Raw genomic sequence first — 19,107 nt, forward strand, 5'->3', positions numbered from 1 at the left:
CCATTGGTTCGGCTAAGCATGGGATGGCAACATGTGTTCCGGCGGGACGGCACGTGCCATGGGTGGGTGAACGCGTGCCAAGGCCAAGGTCGCCGAAGAACGCTCGGTGAGGCGGGAACGGTAGGAGCGACGTCTGTGGCGTCGTCTCCCTCGGGACCGTGCTCTCGATGACGATGAACGGTACCCACGCAATGAACTGCTTCGGTACACGTGGCGACGACGTGAAGCCCAGTGCCTTGACACCGAAGTACCCCGAGGGGAGTCTTCGGCGTGGTGCCTCGACGAGCAGCAGCTGGAACGGGAGCAGCAACATCTGTCCCGTCGAGAGCGGCTCCGGTACCCATGTCTAGCAGGTGAGCATTCATGGTGCCTCTCTCGGTGCCTCTGCTCGCTGGCAGGGGGCGTGGAGGGTCCCCGCAACTTGCATCCCAACAGCGGCCCTGCCGGCGTCGAGGGTGGCCGGGAGCTGTCTGAAGAGCGCCCGCTGTGCGCCGAGCAGTGTGGGGATTGATCTTCAGAGCGGGAACTGCGGCTGCTCGGAGAGGTCTGGTGGGCACCCAAAGGGGGCTTGCCCCACGACCTAGGGCCCGTACCCCATTTTGAGCTCAGGACGGGCAGGGACATAATATCCTTTGCAGCCTGCACCGCCTCTGGCGTCGACGGCATCCGAACCGGTGGGGATGCCTGGGTCGACGATACCAGGCTGCTCCGCTCCACACGTGTCGGAACCTTAGAGCCCGGGGGGGGGATCGAGGGCTGCCCAGCGTGGGACCAGCCTCCCCCTTGTCCTTATCGCGGCAGCGTTACAAAACCGAGCCCTTCCCTTGCTTTTTGGAAGGAGAACAGGCGCCGACTGGTTGAAGGGGCCTCGCTACGTACCGATGACGCGGGGGCCGGTGCCAAGTCCGATCTGCACACTGGCATCCAAGTCAGTGCCGACTCCATCCGGAGAGCTCAAAGTCTGAAGTCTCTCTCCTTCTTGGTTCTTGGCTTGAATGACCTACAGATCTTGCAGCGGTCACTTATGTGAGTCTCACCCAGGCAGCAAAGACAGTCAGCATGAGGGTCACTCCTGGGCATAGAGCGGCGACAGGAGTCACATGACTTGAAGCCTGGGGCACGGGGCATGCCCCGAGCCCGCTCTAACGATTGAAGAACAACGTACAACAGTACCACTAAGGTCGAGAAGAAGGGCTGCAGCAGAGCTGGAGCACAAAAGTTCCGACTACCTTCACTGGCGGCAAGAAGGAACTGAGGGTGGGGGGAGCCCATAGCTCCCCTTATAGCACGATATACAGGCGCCACTCCAGGGGTCGCAGCGGTGCTCCCCCAAGTACGGATACTGCTAAGGGAAAAACTTCCAGCACCAGTGCACGTGGTAAGCACTCTCACCTACTGTGGAATACACAGGAGCAATCACTCAAAGAAGAACTATAGAACCTGAACCACTAAAAAAGAAAAATCAACCTTCTGCTGGTGGCATCTGACTCAGATTATGAAAATGAACATGCATCGGTCCACTCTGCTTTAGATCATTATCGAACAGAAGCCATCATAAACATGGATGCATGTCCTCTGGAATGGTGGTTGAAGCATGAAAGGACATATGAATCTTTAGCGCATCTGACAGCCCTAATAAATATTTAAAAAATAAAGAAAAGAAGAGGAGATAACCCTCCTTCTACCTTTCCCTTCCTTCAATTCCTTATTCAGTTTGTGACAAGTGGTCATCATGTCTTTATCCAAGAAGAGAATGGTAGATCAAGAGTGCCACACATTTCAAGAGAAATGAAGAATTTTTTATTTCTTTTTGGACATGAATGGAAAGCCTAGGTGCTTGACTTGCAAGAAACAGGTAGCTGTGGTAAAAGAAAACAAAAGTTGAAGACACTATGAAAGAAACTATCCTGAGAAATATGGTAAGTACATACGAAAGTTATGCGAAAAAGCAGCAGTGCTTATTAGTGCTCCACACTTAAGTGATGTTGCTGTTAAGGCAAACTATGTGGTTGCCCATGAAATAGCTGTCATCTAATCCATTTTCTGAGGCAGAATTTTTGAGGAACTGCATGCTAAAAGCTAAAGAAATAGCATGTCCAGATAAGCAGCAAATTTTTGCAAATATAAACCTTTCAAGAAACACAACTGCTAAGAGAATCAATAATTTAGTTGAGAATTTGAACAGTCAAATCCAGGTCAAAGTTAAGTCCTTTGCTGCTTTTTCATTCGCAACTGAGGAAAGCACAGATGTAAGTGATATTTCTCAGCTTGCAGTATTCATTAGCAGAGTTGATAAGAACAGGTGTATAGCAAAGGAGCTCTTAGAACTGGTGCTGATGAGACATGACAGCAGAAAATTTGGTGGAAGCTCTGATTAAATTGGCTGTGGGCTGGAAAGGAGCTGAGAGCCTGGCCCCATAAGAATAAGAGGCCAAATTGCAAACCATCAATCATAAACAGCAGGTTAGCGATTTTACATCAAAAAAGCTCTCTGTAGTATAACTCTGAAAGTGAATCTTGTTATAGATATGGTTGTTAAAACTGTAAATTTTATTTGAGCTAGTGGTCTCAACCACAAGCAACTCATTCAGCTGTTGGAAGAACGTGACATTCACTGTGGACTGCTGTATCACACTGAAGTTCAATAAGTAAGTCAGGGACCAGGGTTGAAGCACTTTTTTAATTGAGTAGTGAGATCCAGCTTTTCATGGATCAGAAAAGGGAAGACGTCACTGAATTACAGGACAATGAATGGCTTCAAGACCTTGCTTTCATGGCAGATATTAGAGAGTATCTGAACTCACTCAACACAAGAATATAAGGGTGCAACCAAGTAGTGATTGAATACTATGACAACATTTGTGCCTTTGCAATTAAGCTTCAGCTGTGGGAGAAGCAACTTTCCCAGTGTAACTTGGCACATTTTCCCATCCTGAAATCACTGTGACACTACTGGGACTCAATGTGATAAAATCACAGAAAGGTATGTGAGCAAAACTGATCAACTGAGAAAAGAATTTCAAGAATGATTCTCTGACTTCAGAAACCTTGTAGAAGAGTTTCCAGTGTTCAGCACACCATTTTCTATCAATGTGCATGATGTACCAGAAGAGCACCAAATGGAACTTACTGAACTGCAATGAGATATTCTGTTGAAGGGCAAATTATCTGACATAGGTACTGATAAAACTTGAACACCAATGATCAAATTATCCCAAACTGAAGTTCGTTGCATCAATAACTCTTTCCATGTTTAGGAGTACAAACCTGTGTGAATATTCTCCATCATAAATATCAACAGATCTCAATTACATTCTCAACTAAGTGAGACATCTGAACTCGATACTCAAGATAGCTTCAGCCCAGTCATTTGCTCCAAATGCTGACATACTGGTTCAAGCAAAGAGATGCCAGGTATTGGAGAGCAGCAGTAGCAATCACTAATATCGAAAATAAATAATTACCAACATGGTTTACATTTATTTCTATTTTAATAACTTTTGTTATTAAAGTGGCAGGGTATCGGATGAGGCCCTCCATATCAAATGAGTTTGATATCTCTTGCTCTAAAGGATAGACAAAGTTATGTTCCTATTGGTTGCTACTATCCGACCAGTGGCAGCCAACACTCAAATATCAGGGCATAATTATTGAGTAAATCAAATAGGGCATACGGTAAATATTCTTCCAAAATGAGTGTTACAGTATTCTTTGAAGTAAACCAACATGCAGCTTGACATTTTTCATATTAGAGAATTGGTGGTCTTCTTGTTATTAGAAGCAAATGTAAAAAACCAAAACAGATATTTTTTAATGCAAGGGCTTCACATATTTGTCATTTGTCAACTCAGATAACTTGTAAATGGGGGCTAGACTGGAAAATGATGTTAAGAGATAGTGTGATTAGGAGTTAATGGCTGATGTATTAGAATATAGTTCTTTGAATAATATGTAGAAATGTTTCAATGGGACTTGATAGAGTCAACTGTTGTGTAAAATGTGTGTGTGCATGCTTTGTGGGACAAAATGCAAGCCAAACAGTGTAAAGGGTTTTTGCTTGTACTGTTTGTGTTTAAAGAAACAGTGAGCTTAAACAAAATTACTTTTCATCTGAAAGTTTTATAACTAATCTTATAACAAATAATATCTTACACTGCTATAAATGAAAGATTAGAGAAAAAAATACACCTTTTTTCAGTCTGTGTATTTAGTGCTTTTGACAGAAGTGTGTTTATAGTAAGTTCCATTGTTTTATCGATAGTCAGTTTTACCTTCTGCCACATGCAAAAGTTTTAAGACAGAACTCAATCACTGTCCTGGGTCATGTTCACATGAAGATGCTTCCTCAGGTTGTGGTAGAGGATGTTTACCAATTAGAAAGGCAAGGAAACTGAAATGGAAAGGGCAGCAGGAAATAGTGTGCACAAAGGAAGGGGCTGGGGAAGCAGGTTTGAATTTGCCCTTCGGGGATGCCCAAAATACCTTTCGAAACATCAGCTGAAGAGCAGAAAAATCCCTCTTAAATTTAAAAAAAAACCGATGTCATACCATTTTTAAGATGCCCTGTCAGAAAACAGTGTTCTGAAAGGTGACAGTATCCCATAGACAACATAAGGGTAGTTGTCCTATTATAAGAAAGACCCTTTTAGAAGGGAAATAAAGTATACTTCAGTTTATTGCGCGTCTAGAAGTGATTAGTTTTATTTAGGTAAGCAGGTAAATTTTATATGCGTCTGATCAATATAAAAATTCTCCTTTTTCTATCTATATGAATATTTTAGTTAGAATGACCAAGCCAAGGATTTAGTAGCATTTTACAGAAATGAACAACAGTTCAATCTGAATTTGATTTAGTTTAACACACACCTTATTAAGTAATCAGAAATACAAATTCTAATACGGAAGAAAAAGGCAAAAGACACCTTTAGTAGCCCATTCTTTTTAACCAGAAAGGAAAATTCCAGGTGATAGAAAGTTAATCAGATATTATGATTTATACAACATCATGAACTACCCATTCTTCTAAAAAGATAAGCTTTAAAGTAAAGAAAAACATTTGCAAATGTTTTCGTACATTTCTTTTAGAGGTTGTTTTTTTCCCAGTTTTTGTATCAGTGACACACTGTAGGACACTCACAACCTATATCCTTATAACACTAATGCTGAAGAATATCACTCTAGTTTTGATTAAAGCGGTTTTAACATACAGCGTACAAGGAAGCTTACTGTCTGCTATCACCAGTGTAAAGCAACAAAATATGGTAAACGCAGTCTGAATATATTACAATACACTTGCAAATAAATGTTGCACTTTTCAATAGAATAGTGAAAAACACTAGTACAGTCAACCAATGCTAGCATGGCAATAAAGAACCACATTTAAATACATTTCAGCATTAAATTGATATAAAACTATTTTGATAAACTGTAAACAGTTAAAATGGATTATGTTAAAAAAAACAAATGTTTGAAGCAGGATGGATTTTTGTGTTTCAACCCATGCAAGTGTTTTTACCAAACTGTTCAAACATTAAAACAAATTGAAGGAGATGTATAAACATTTCAAGGTACTAGATTTGCCAGCTTAAAATACATTATATAACATACAATGCTGTCACTAAAGAGTGCTGATTTACCACAAGGTGGTTTCTGGTGTTGAACAAGAATTTTGTTTTCCATATTTCTTCTATGGTTTATAATGGTTTTAGAATGGTTATATGTTACTCCTGGGGGAATTCTGCAACACTGCACAACGCCGAATTTTGCAGAAATTAATGTTGTGCGTGCAGAATTTCCTTTCCCCCACAGAAATGGGCAGAGAAACAGGAACTGGGTTGTCAGGGGTTTCCTTAGCTCTCTATTCCTGGGGGAATTTTTGTGTGTCTGTATTGTTAGATATATACTTGCTGACAGGTATTTTGAAATAAATTACCAAAATAATTGAAACTGGTGTGATTATGCAGTGTTATTTTGACAAATAAGATTTGCAGAATTTAAAAATACTGTGCTCAGAATTTTCAATTTTTTGATGCAGAGTGCCCTCAGGAGTAATATTTGAAGTATGCCCTGTGGATTTATGGATATAATAAACATTTCCCTGGGCACCTCCCAGCACTAGTTAGGATCATGGAGAGATGAATGGGAGGCAGAAGAAAAGCACCCACTTATTTTTTAAATGGGGACTTAAAGTGAGGATTGTTCAAAGGCTATGGAGGCAGTAAATTTTGTGATCCAGAACCACTGGACTTTAGGTATGATCCAAGAGAAGATGGACTCTTAGTGAAGGGGATAATGGGGACTTAAAACTTGTGGGTAGCTGATATTTGGATTTTGAAAGTGGAACGCAAAAGTATTGAACAGGAATACTGGCCTCCATGCAAGACATATTATATAACTATACATAGTACTAACTTATCTTAAAAGAACATTAGGGTTGAACAGCCAAATATTTCAAAGTCAATATTATGTCTGTCTGTGCAAACTTAATACAGGGCACAAAGGGGCAGAATTATGATAGTCTTTAATTGCAGGATCACTTTTTTCACATGACTCTGCCTCATTCAATAAGCAGGATGGATTGTGCTCAGTGAATATTATTTTTATCATCAGTGAGTGAACCTAAGGCCTTATTTACCACACACAATACAAACCCTGCACTGAATACAGAATTATAAATTTCCTCATGGACTTTTCTATACTCATCATCGTAGTATCAGAGTGCTTCACAAATAATAATGAATTTATCTACACAATGCTCCTGCAAGATAAAATGGAATTATCCTCCTCTTTTTACAAATGGAAAAAGTAGGAGACAGAGATTAAGGTCAAAATTGCCAAAATAGTTTTCACTAATTTTCGTTGCTCAACTTGAGATGCCTAGGGCCTGATTTTACAAAGCACTTACCATTTTTTACAGGAATCCCGACAAGCCTTTACCTCTGCAGCTGCTCATAGTTTTTCCAACAGTAGCATCTGCATGAAATAGACATGATTCTGAACACTCACTACTGCTCCCAGGGTTCTAAATAATAGCAGTGAAAGTGACCAGTATCTATGTTTGATTCGTTTTACATCACTGCTAGATTCTTAGTATTATTATTTGTATTATTATAGAGCAGGGGTGGCCAACCCGTGGCTCCGGAGCCACATGTGGCTCTTCAGAAGTTAATATGTGGCTCCTTGTATAGGCACCAACTCTGGGGCTGGAGCTACAATCGCCAACTTTCCAATGTGCCTGGGGAGGGGGTGTGCTCACTGCTCAACCCCTGGCTCTGCCACAGGCCCTGTGAAACAGCTGATCGGGAGGCTGTGGGGAGGGGGCACTGATTAGCGGGGCTGCTGGTGGGCAGGAAGCGCTGGGAACTGATGGGGGGCTGCTGATGTATTACTGTGGCTCTTTGGCAATGTACATTGGTAAATTCTGGCTCCTTCTCAGGCTCAGGTTGGCCACCCCTGTTATAGAGCCTAGTGCCTATAAACAGAACAAAAAGACAGCACACTAGAAGCACTAGAGCTTGTTTCAGACAGGTAATATTATGCCAGCTTATACATTTGAAGTTATTTCCAGAACATTAAGGATGAGAATTTTGGTTTTTAAAAGACAACTTAAGTTCTACAGATACTGAATGCTTACACTCCACTTTTAGCAGGGAAATCTTCCCATCTGCAAGTGAGTTTTTTCCAAGTCCTAGCTATATTTCACTAGTTAGAACATGAGCTTCGCCCCCCTACACACAGAACATTCTGGGTTTCTAACTATTAATCTCTTGCTGTTCAAATAAGCAATTATACTGGAATAAATATTTTTTTCCAATTACTTCCCTTTTAATCACAAATAAATTTCTCAAGACCAAAAAATAAAGATTATGTGCTTAAATAACATGCCATCCTGTAGACTAATAATCAGTGAGGAAGTCACTGAAGTGATTCATAGTACCCTCAGGTAACCTTCCGACTATTCTGACACTAAAGGGTAACAGCAGAAAGCACTAGCTGCTGACTCAAGCAGATGCAATAGATGCACTTCCATTCCCCGCTCAGCATGCCGTATTCTCTCTGTATCATTAAATCTGATTCATCTTTATCATTCTTCCAGAATCAAAAGAACAGATCAACCTAAGACATTCAGCACAGTTTCCAAGCCTGTAGTACTTTGAATACAAATTGCAAATAAGCTCTAACACAATTCTGCATATAGCAACTTGCTTTTCAACCTTAAGAGTTTTAGAGATTTGTTACTTTCAATTTTTCATGCACTCATATACTGTGAGCATGTAAACAACTTTCAGTCACATAAGCGAATATCCTGACACTAAGCAGCAAAGCAAATATTAGTGTTTTACATTAAGAGCTTATTACTAGGACACAGTGGTGAAAGTTCTGCACTTTCTGGCACACAGGAGTTAAAATCATTCACATATAAAGAGAAACTTGAAGTTTTATAAAAGCTAGCTATTCATTCTGACCAGAAAAGGAGACACTACCTCATAGTAGGTAGGCCAAGTGCAGCACAGCTGCCGAAGAGCTTCTGAGTGATGCCATCAGGAAGTACAGCACTAGGCAATTTCAACCTTGACAGCAATGTTAGGGAAGAGACAAATTTGCCTAATAGCAACACATTCTTGCCAACACACACTCACCCAACAGGATGAGGTTCTGCGAACACACACAGTGCTGAAGAGTCCTTTACCCTGCAAAAAGCTGGAAACAGTTGAGCTGTGGGTTAATTTCCTCTACTGGCAACTTACAAGGGTACACTTAAGCTCTAAATAGTTTCTAAACCGTTAAACTGCACGTCTTTCAAGAGAATGCTCTGCAGGGGGACAAGCCCAAAATGCAAATACTTCCAACTTAATGGGGTGCTATGGGGAAGCCACATTTTGTCCCTGATAATTGGTTTCTATGGCTTGGACAGTCAGTCAGTGTGGGTGCTAAGTTGCTTCTTTTCTGTGGTGTAAAACAGGTAAATGGAGAGCCGATGAGAAGGAATTAATGTCGGTATTCAGAATTTAAGAGGGTATCTTCTTTAGAAAGAACAGTCATCCCGTTCTCCTCCCCCATAATCTGAAGACCTGAAAATAAATGTTAAGGTTTACATGAAGGAGTCTAGATTTGGGGCTTGACAAGGAGAGGTTACTTACCTTTCACTAACTTCAAGATGTTTTGTCCCTATAGGTGATCCACTGTAGCATGTGCACACACTTGCAAGTGCCTGATAGGAAATTTGAATTAGCAGTGTTGCAGGTCCATGCCTGAGCACCATGTGCTCCAAAGTAAGAGCATACAGGAATGGAAGGACCCACTGCCAATCCAGTTCCTTCACAACTACAAAGCCAGACTCCGCAGCAAACAAAAAGGAGTGAGGGAGGTGGTGCACCCATAGAAACAAAACATATCAATGAACTCAAGTTTCTGAAAGTTGAGTAACCTCTACTCCTCCAAGTATATGTGCCTATGGGTGCTCCAACATAGGAGATTCCCAATCAGTAACTCAATGAGGAAGCACGTGCAAAGGAAGCAGATGCAAGTCAGTGCATAAGACACCATCGCCAAAGGCTGTGTCCATCCTGAATGCAGATAGGATAGCGTAATGTCTGGGGAACATGTTAACAGAGGACCAAGTTGCAGCCATGAAAATTTCCATGAGGGGAACGTCCTTGAGGAGGGTAACTGAAATGGACTGAGTCCTGGTGGAATGTGCTGGCACCTTAGGGAGGGTTCTACCCCAGTGACCTCATAGCAGACTATGATGCAACTTGAAACCCATTTAGAGAGTCTCTGAGAACAAATTGATTGTCCTTTCTTTATTTCAGAAAAAGATACAGAAAGTCGAAGAGAAATCCTAAAGCTTCTAGTCTGGTCCAGATGAAAGGCAAATGCCCTCTGAACGTCTGAAGTGTGAGTCTAGCTTCTTCTCTTGAGGAGTGGGACTTGGGAAAGAATACTGGCAGAAAAATATCCCGATTAATATGCAAGACAAAATCTTCAAGGAGAATCGAGGATAGGGGCTCAGCATGACCATGTCACAATAGACGGTAACATAAGGTGGGTCAAACATGAGCACTCCCAATTCTCTCAACCTTTTATGCAAGGTGACAGCTATCAGAAATGAAATCTTAAAGGAGAGGTGCTGGAGTGAACAGGTGGCCTTAGGTTTGAATAGGGAGTTCATCGGGATGTTAAGGACCAAATTAAGATACTAGGAAGGTGTGAGGTTCCAACTATGAGGAAACAGATAAGCTCTTAAGGAATCTGGCCATGGTGGGGTGCCCTTGATAAGCAAATGAAAAGACGTAATAGCTGCATGGTGTACTTAGACCAAACTTAATCATAATCAACTTGTTTTGAACTGCAGTAGGTAATTGAGGATTCTGGAGAGAGGAGTTTCAGAAGTGGATACAGAGCGATGTGAACACCAGAAAAGAAAGCGCTTCCAGTTCTGTACATAATTTTTACATATGAAAGGCTTCCTAGCATTGAGAAGTGCAGACTGGACTTCCTCTAAGCAGTCCAACTCGGAGGTTGAGAAACAAAAAAAGAGCCAGGCCTTGAGGTTCAGAGCTGGGAGATTGTGATGGTTAATGATGCCTGAGTTCTGTATTAGGAGGTTTGATAGAAGCAGGACATTTCTATAGAAAGGTGAAGTAGATCGAAATACCACACCTCTCTTGGCCAAGAAGGTACTATCAGGATAACCCTCGCCTGGTCTTGCCATAATCTGATCAGTGTCTTGGAGAATTAATGGTGTTGGAGGGAAGGCGTAAAGGAGAGCGCAGGGCCAGAGAACTAGGAGGGAATTCCTTAAGAAGTTATGGCCAAGTCCCCTCATGCTGCAGAAGATCTGGCATTTTGCATTGTCTGGGGTTGCAAAGAGATCCATTACGGAGATGCCCTAAGCTTTGCAGATATTGTACAAGACTAGGTTGTTGAGCTCCCACTCATGGTCCTGATGGAAGTGACTGCTTAGGGCATCTGCTAAAGGTTTCTGGAGACCTGGAAGGTAAGTCATGGAGATCTCTATGCAGTAGGTAATGCACCAGTCCCATAGTTTTAGTGATTCTGTGCACACGGACTGGGATCTTGCTTGTTGATTTATATAGTACATCACCACCCTGTTGCCTACCATTACCCTGAGGACAGCACTGAATGTCATGGAAAAAACGTTGACATCCATAACCAACTGCCCTTAGTTCTAGAACATGGGTCTTAACCCTTATCTTAGCAAGCATGAAAAATCTGACCAAATGCATTGAAAAGATTTAGAAATGTTATGCCATGGCAGCTTAGGAGAAATGGTCCAGTCCCACTCTTTGGAAGGATGTTACCTGGAAAAACAGGGATTCTGAAAAGGACTTAGGAGTCATGCTGCATAACTAACAGAACATGAGCTCTCAGTGTGATGCTGTGTCTAAGAGGTCTAATGTGACCCTTGGATGTAGAAGCAGGAGAACATTGATTAGGAGTAGGGAGAAGGTGACTATGTATATAGCTGGTGAGACCATTGGTGGAATACTGTGTCCAATTCTGGTGTTCATATTTCAAAAACAATGTTGAATATTTGAAAGTGTTCAGAAAACAGCCACTACGAATGATCTGAGGTCTTGAAAAATCTACTTTACAGTGAGAAACTTAAGAAGCTCAGTCTATTTCACTTATTAGAGAAGGTTAAGAGATGACTTGATCACAGCCTGAAAGTATATACATAGGAATATTTCTGGCACTAGAAGGCTCTTTAAATTAGCACACAAAAGATGTATCAAAATACAATGACTGGAAGTTAAAGCTAGACAAATTCAAATTGAAAATAAGGTGCAGATTTTTAACTGTGAGGGGAAATAACTTACCTAGGAATGTGGTGGATGTATGTATGTATACAGATGTATGTATAAATATCTTCTGTGTTTTCCATTCTATGCATCCAAAGAAGTGGGCTGTAGCCCACGAAAGCTTATGCTCAAATAAATTTGTTAGTCTCTAAGGTGCCACAAGTACTCCTGTTCTTTTTGCGGATACAGACTAACACGGCTGCTACTCTGAAACGAAACATTGGGAGAAATTTTTGGCCTGTATTGTTCAGTAGGGCAGAGGAAATAACCATAATGATTGCTTCTGACCTCAAAATGTAAGAACGTTTATAAGACAACCTCTTAATATGAAACTATTGATCAAACTGAAACGGCTAAGTAAAACTGACCATTTTACTTCATAAATTTCTACCATGTCCTAACAAAAAAAGTCAAAACAGCCAAAACACACCAAGACATTCAAAAATAAGTTTCACACTATTAATCAGTTTGTTAAAATTAATATGCTGATGTCCCCTGGAACTTACCTCTCTATAAATCATGCAAGATCATCTGAGAAAGGCCAGATTCAGCACCTGGATCCAGAATTATTCCATCCGACAGCCTGGGCTATAGAACTGACTTCTTCGGAGCTTTGTTGTTCCACTAGAGTCCAGAAAGTGCTGTAAAACTCCAGTTCAGTCCTTTCCTGTTAGGTCCATAAGCAGAAAAGGTTCTTTCTGTGGGCGGTCAGAAATAACACAGCTCCATCCATGGTTCCTTTTCTGTCCTTCAATATTTGCTCCACCTCAAGTCCCTGGAACTGTCTCTTTCCCCTATCAGAGTACACCTTGAAGTCATTTCTGCTTATCACATGGAAGTGGAACACAAGTTTGTGTTCAATAACCCTATAGTGAAAAGGTTTCTGGAAGGACTGTGAGGTATCTGCCCTGCTGTGAAGGATCCTACATCTAGTTGGGACTTCAGTCAAGTCCTCATGCAGCTGACAGTGCCTCCCTTCAAAGCTACGGGAGAATGTTCCATATTACATCTCTGTATCATGAGGGCTTTTATTACAGCCATAACCTCAGCTAGGAGAATTGATGGTCAAGCCACCGCCTTTTACAATCTTTGATGTGATTTTTTTTGCTCACATTCTAAATTTCTACCTAAGGTGGGAACCAATTTCCATCTCAGACCTTGAATCTGCCATATTCTTCCCGAGACATCACCCTCATCCAAGAGAGGCGAAGTTGTATATTGTAGATATTCAGAAGACATCCACTTTTGACCTATTTAGGTCAATGGTGCTTACAGACTCACCTCTATTATTAGTATCATATGAGGATAACCACAAGGGTCAGGCCATTACAACTCAGCACTTATTTAAGTTAATCATATGTAGTATTGAGGAATGTTATAGGCTGGCTAACATCACCATGACAGAAGGATTTAGGGATCATTTGATCAGGTCCAACACACCATTCAGGGCTTGTCTTACCCATATCACAATAGCAGAGATTTATAGTACCAGATCAATCCATACCTCCATAAAACATTACTCAGCTGAATTGGTATCCAGATCTGATGCCCCAATTTGGGAGGGTAGTGTTACAATCCCTGTTTAACTAGTTCTGGGGAGAATATGCACTGTTTGATAAACTCCCAGTAGTGAGATTATGCAGAAGCCATTTAATAAAATGAAGGTTATTTACAACCAGAGCTGTGCATACAATGGTTTTCTAGTTTGCTGGCAATTCTGCAAAAACAAAAAAACCATTTTGTGTCAAACCAAAAACAGATTTCAACTAATCAAAAAGTTTTTTTAAAACATTTTAAGTAGAGTAAATAACTTAATTTTGAGCTGTCTATGTTTAACTTATTTTTTTAAATAAATTCAAAGGAAATTTCAAAACAAAATCTTGTATCAAAAAAATTGAAACATTTCATTAGAAAATGTCAAGTGAAATGTTGACTTTTTGGCGTTTTTTCCTTAACACAAACAATTCAGCGAAACTGACATGAATTCACAATACATTTCAGTGTTGCCAAATGTGCATTTTCACCGAAAAAATCTTTTGGCTAGCTCTACTTACAAGTGGGAGTTCTTCAAGATGAGATACTGAACATTCACACTATCTGCTTATCTTCCCTCTACCTCAAAGTCCTGTTATTCACTACTGGGGCCTGGGTTTGCATGCGGAAGGAACTGAGGATGATGAAATAGCCCTCCCCTTTCTATACTTTACCTTCAGAACATTCAAAGGCATGAGAAGGGGTATGTGGTCACTCCAGCAGACACAGGTTCTAGAGGTTTCCAGCGGCACCACAAGGGCATCTTCCAAGAGTGGCAATGTGTAGAGGCCACTCAAAGATCATAGGAATTCCTTGCTCATAATCCCTTTCTCAGTTCCTTTTCTACACTATGACCCAAAAGTCCTCAGTCTTGGAAAAGCCTGAATGATACTCCAGAAAAAATTAGGGAATGGTGGATAAACTTAAAAAGTTGAGCTATCATCACAGTGGAGTAGACAACAGCAGTAGTTAGGGACTAAGTATTATCATATAATCTTACTGCGACACCTACACTCACAAGAAAGCATATAACTGTCATGAAAAATTCTTACATAGCATTTTTTCCAAGAGATTACATTTTTAAACATTCCCAATAGTTTTTAGTAGGGCTGAAAAGTGATTAAAAAATGTATTGAGATTAATCGCACTGTTCAACAACAATAGAATACCATTTATTTAAATATTTTTGGATATTTTCCACATTTTAAAATATATTTATTTCAATTACGACAGAATACAAAGTATACAGTGCTCACTTTATATTTATTTTTTTATTACAAATATTTGCACTATAAAAAACAAAAGAAATAGTTTTTTTTCAATTCACCTAATACAAGTTTAAACTGATAGCCATATTTGGGGTCGGGAAGGAATTTTCCTCAAGAGCAGATTGGCAGGTTTTTCACCTTCCTCTGCAGCATGGGGCACGGTCACTTGCTGGAGGATTCTCTGCACCTTGAGGTCTTTAAACCATGATTTGAGGACTTCAATAATTCAGATATAAGTTAGGGGTTTGTTACAGGAGTGGGTGAGATTCTGTGGCCTGCGTTGTGTAGGAGGTCAGACTAGACGATCATAATGGTCCCTTCTGACCTTAAAGTCTATGAGTCTATAAGTACGGTAGTGCAATCGCTTTATCATGAACGTTGAATTAACAAATCTAGAATTATGTATAAAAAATAACTGCATTCAAAAATAAAACAATGTAAAATTTTAGAGCCTACTCGTCCACTCAGTCCTATTTCTTATTCAGCCAATCACTCAGACAAACAAGTTTGTTTATATTTGCAGGAGATAATACTGCCCGCTTCTTGTTTACAATGTGAAAGTGAGAACAGGCGTTCACATGGCACTGTTGTAGCCGGCATTGCAAGATATTTACATGCCAGATGTGCTAAAGATTCATATGTCCCTTTATGCTTCAACCAACATTCCAGAGGACACGCATCCATGCTGATGACGGGTTCTGCTCGATAACAACCCAAAGCAGTGTGGAACGACGCACGTTCATTTTCATCATCTCAGTCAGATGTCACCAGCAGAAGGCGGATTTTCTTTTTTCGTAGTTTGGGTTCTGTAGTTTCCACATCGATGTGTTGCTCTTTTAAGACTTCTGAAAGCATGCTCTACACCTCTTCCCTCTCAGATTTTGGAAGGCACTTCAGATTCTTAAACCCTGGGCCGAGTGCTCTAGCTACCTTTAGAAATCTCATCTTGGTACCTTCTTTGAGTTTTCTCAAATCTGCAGCAAAAGTGTTCTTAAAATAAATATGTGCTAAGTCATCATCCTAGACTACTATAACATGAAATATATGGCAGAAAGTGGGTAGACAGAGCAGAAGACATACAATTCTCCCCTAAGGAGTTCAGTCACAAATTCAATTAACCCATTTTTTTTTTTTTAAATGAGCATCAGCAGCATGGAAGCATGTCCTCTGGAATGGTGGCCAAAGCATGAAGGGGCATACAAATGTTTAGCATAGCTGGCACAGAAATACTTGCAATGCCAGCTACAAAAGTCCCATGTGAACTTCTGTTCTCACTTTCTGGTGACATCATAAATGTAAACAAACTTGTTTGTATTAGCGATTGGCTAAACAAGAAGTAGGACTGAGTAGACTTGTAGGCTCAAAAGATTTGCATTGTTTTGTTTTTGAGTGCAGTTATGTAACAAAACAAATCTCCATTTGTAAATTGCACTTTCACAATAAAGAGATGGCACTACAGTACTTGTATGAGGTGAATTTAAAAAAATACCATTTCTTATCATTTTTACAGTGGAAATATTTGTAATATAAAGTGAGCAGTGCACACTTTGTATTTTGTGTTGTAACTGAAATCAACATACTTGAAAATGTAGAAAAACATCCAAAAATATTCAATAAATTTCAATTGGTATTCTATTGTTTAACAGTGCGATTAAAACTCTGATTAGTCACAATTAATTTTTTAATCACGATTAATTTTGAGTTAATCCCGTGAGTTAACTGCGATTAATTGAAAGCCCTAGTTTTTAGTAGTAAGCTAAAGTGTTATTCCATTGCCATTTTCACATTAGCAGACATTCAATGAGGCATAAAATATTAAGTACAAGTTTTAAAGCACCAAAGATCTTATAAGAATGTTGTTACGATGACTTTCTACTATACAAAATTATTGATATAATTTATTTTATGCAGTATAGTTGTGGCCATGTCAGTCCCAGGTTCTTAGAGAGATAAGGTGGGTGAGGTAATATCTTTTACTGGACCAATTTCTGTTAGGCCGTGGATACACTCAAAACTTCAAAGCACTGCTGTGGGAGTGCTCCCGCGGCAGTGCTTTGAAGTGCGAGTGTGGTTGCACACCAGCAGTCGGAGAGAGCTCTCCCAGTGCTGAGGGTAGTCCACCTCCACGAGGGGATTAGTTTACAGCATCAGGCAGTGTTTACACTGGCACTATACACCGCTGTAACTTGCTGTGCTCAGGGGTGTGTTTTTTCACACGCCCGAGAGAGAAAGTTGCAGTGCTGTAAAGCACCAGTGTAGGCCTGCCTTAGTGACAGAGCGCAGCTTAGGAGCTATACAGAGCTCTTCTTCAAGTCAGGTATTTAGATTGTCACAGCTAAACACAAACTCAGACAGTCTCTATGCATCCAAAGAAGTGGGATGTAGCCCACGAAAGCTTATGCTCTAATAAATTTGTTAGTCTCTAAGGTGCCACAAGTACTCCTGTTCTTTTTGCGGATACAGATTAACATGGCTGCTACTCTGAAACCTGTCAAACAGATAGTTTAGCATAAGTAGTTAGCACATATTCTAAAGGGACCATTCAAAGTGAAATGACCCATTAACATCCCAGTAGTCATACTGACCTGGCAGGGAAACTACCGGGTTTTGATTTATGTTGGAAAGACATAGTGCAGATGAATCACATCAGGACATCTCATGGGAGATGTGGACAAACCCTCTTTAAATGAAAAATAAGGTAAACACCTGTATGCGACTGTAGTCACCAGGCACAAATGATGGAGCACATCATATCTGAGTGTCCCCTTCGTTCTTTTGCCAGGGCCTGAAGGACATTCACCAGCTCACTGCTGCAGCAATGTGCTAGCTATCACACCTAGATATATATTTGAAGTTATTGCTACCTACCCAAACCATACAAAAGAAGTAGTCAACAAAAAAGGGAGGTTAGTGAGTTACAGATTTTAAGTCATAAATCTAGTGTCTTTATTAAAACTAAGATTTCACTGGTCTACAATTTTTGAGAAGTCGTCTGCTTCAGAGATAAAATGTGCTATTTATTATGTATTTTGATGTGCTGAATTCAAATACGACAATTAAAACAACTGATAGGCTACTGTTTCTAAGATACTTAAGTTTTTACATTTTATGTCTATGTACAGGGCCGGCTCTAGGATTTTTTCCGCCCAAAGCAAACAATTTTGGCCGCCCCCCGCCCTTATTTAATTACCCTACCCCCGGCCCCGCCTCAACTCTGCCCCTTCCCCAAATCCCCAGCCCTGCCTCCTCCCCCCAAGCTCTCAAGCCTAGGAGGGAGGGAGGTAGGGGGAGAAGCGGCGCCGCGGCCACTCGGAGTCTCCCCCCGTCCCAGGTTTGAGAGCCTCCCTCCCTCCCTCCCAGGCTCTCAAGTCTGGGAGGGAGAGAGGGAGGGAGCAGCGCCGCGCAAAACGGCTGTTTCGCGCGCCGCGGCCACTCAGGATCTCCCCCTCCCTCCCAGGTTTGAGAGCCTGGGAGGGAAGAGGAGACTCCAAGTGGCCGCGGCGCGGGCGCCGCTTCTCTCCCTCCCTCCCAGGCTCTCAAGCCTGGGACGGAGGGGGAGCAGCAGGGCGCGAAACGGCCGCTCGGGATCTCCCCCTCCCTCTCAGGTTTGAGAGCCTGGGAGGGAGGGGGAGACCCCGAGCCGCCGCCGCGCGTGAAACAGCTGATTCGCGCGCCGCTGCTCCCCCTCCCTCCCAGGTTTGAGAGCCTGGGAGGGAGGGCGAGTAGCGGCACGCGTGAGTCAGCTGTTTCGCGCAGCAGCAGCGGAGGTGAGCTAGGGCAGCTGGGGCACATTTTTAGGGGCGGCATTCTGGCGCCGGCCATACCGCCCCTAAAAATGTGCCGCCCCAAGCACCAGCTTCTTTTGCTGGTGCCTAGAGCCGGCTCTGTCTATGTATATTGTGTAGATAGAGTTTTAATCATAAATTGTAAACCTAGGTCTTTTCCTGTGTTTATGGTTGCTTTACATGATAATATTTCACCTGTCCTGTTTAGGTAACACTTTAAAAATCAGCAAAAGGATTATATAAATAAAATTTATTATGAAACAAAAGGCAAAAAACCTTTATGTACATAGTTCAGTCTTATTCAGTGTCTACTCGGCACTTCTTGGCTTGTCTCTTGTATTCATTAAATGGAGCATCTTTTGTCACTGTCCAGCAATAGTCCACAAGCACTGATGGGCTCCATTTGCCCTGATAGCGTTTCTCCATTGTTGCAATGTCCTGGTGAAATCGCTCGCCGTGCTCGTCGCTCACTGCTCCGCAGTTCAGTGGAAAAAAATCTAGATGAGAGGGCAAAGACTGTATCTTTAGTAAAAAGAACAGGAGTACTTGTGGCACCTTAGAGACTAACAAATTTATTAGAGCATAAGCTTTCGTGGACTACAGCCCACGCATCCGAAGAAGTGGGCTGTAATCCACGAAAGCTTATGCTCTAATAAATTTGTTAGTCTCTAAGGTGCCACAAGTACTCCTGTTCTT

At 41.4% G+C, this 19,107-nt stretch overlaps 1 protein-coding gene across 4 annotated transcripts in view; it reads right to left on the reverse strand.

Annotated features, from left to right (window-relative positions):
• Nucleotides 1–19,107, reverse strand: part of JMJD1C (jumonji domain containing 1C) — a 349,289-nt gene that overhangs the window by 171,365 nt on the left and 158,817 nt on the right. Inside the window, exon 1 of one of the 4 annotated variants that reach the window (XM_034776022.1) lies at nt 12,332–12,492. The exons of the other annotated variants lie outside the window; for them this stretch is intronic. Within the exon in view, the coding sequence (XP_034631913.1) occupies nt 12,332–12,346 (15 nt within the window). The 5' untranslated portion in view covers nt 12,347–12,492. Of the gene's footprint in view, nt 1–12,331; nt 12,493–19,107 lie in introns of those variants that run through there. 4 annotated transcript variants of the gene reach the window in all.

The sequence above is a fragment of the Trachemys scripta genome, chromosome 7, assembly GCF_013100865.1.
Source record: "Trachemys scripta elegans isolate TJP31775 chromosome 7, CAS_Tse_1.0, whole genome shotgun sequence".
In the NCBI taxonomy this organism is placed as follows: Eukaryota; Metazoa; Chordata; order Testudines; family Emydidae; genus Trachemys; species Trachemys scripta.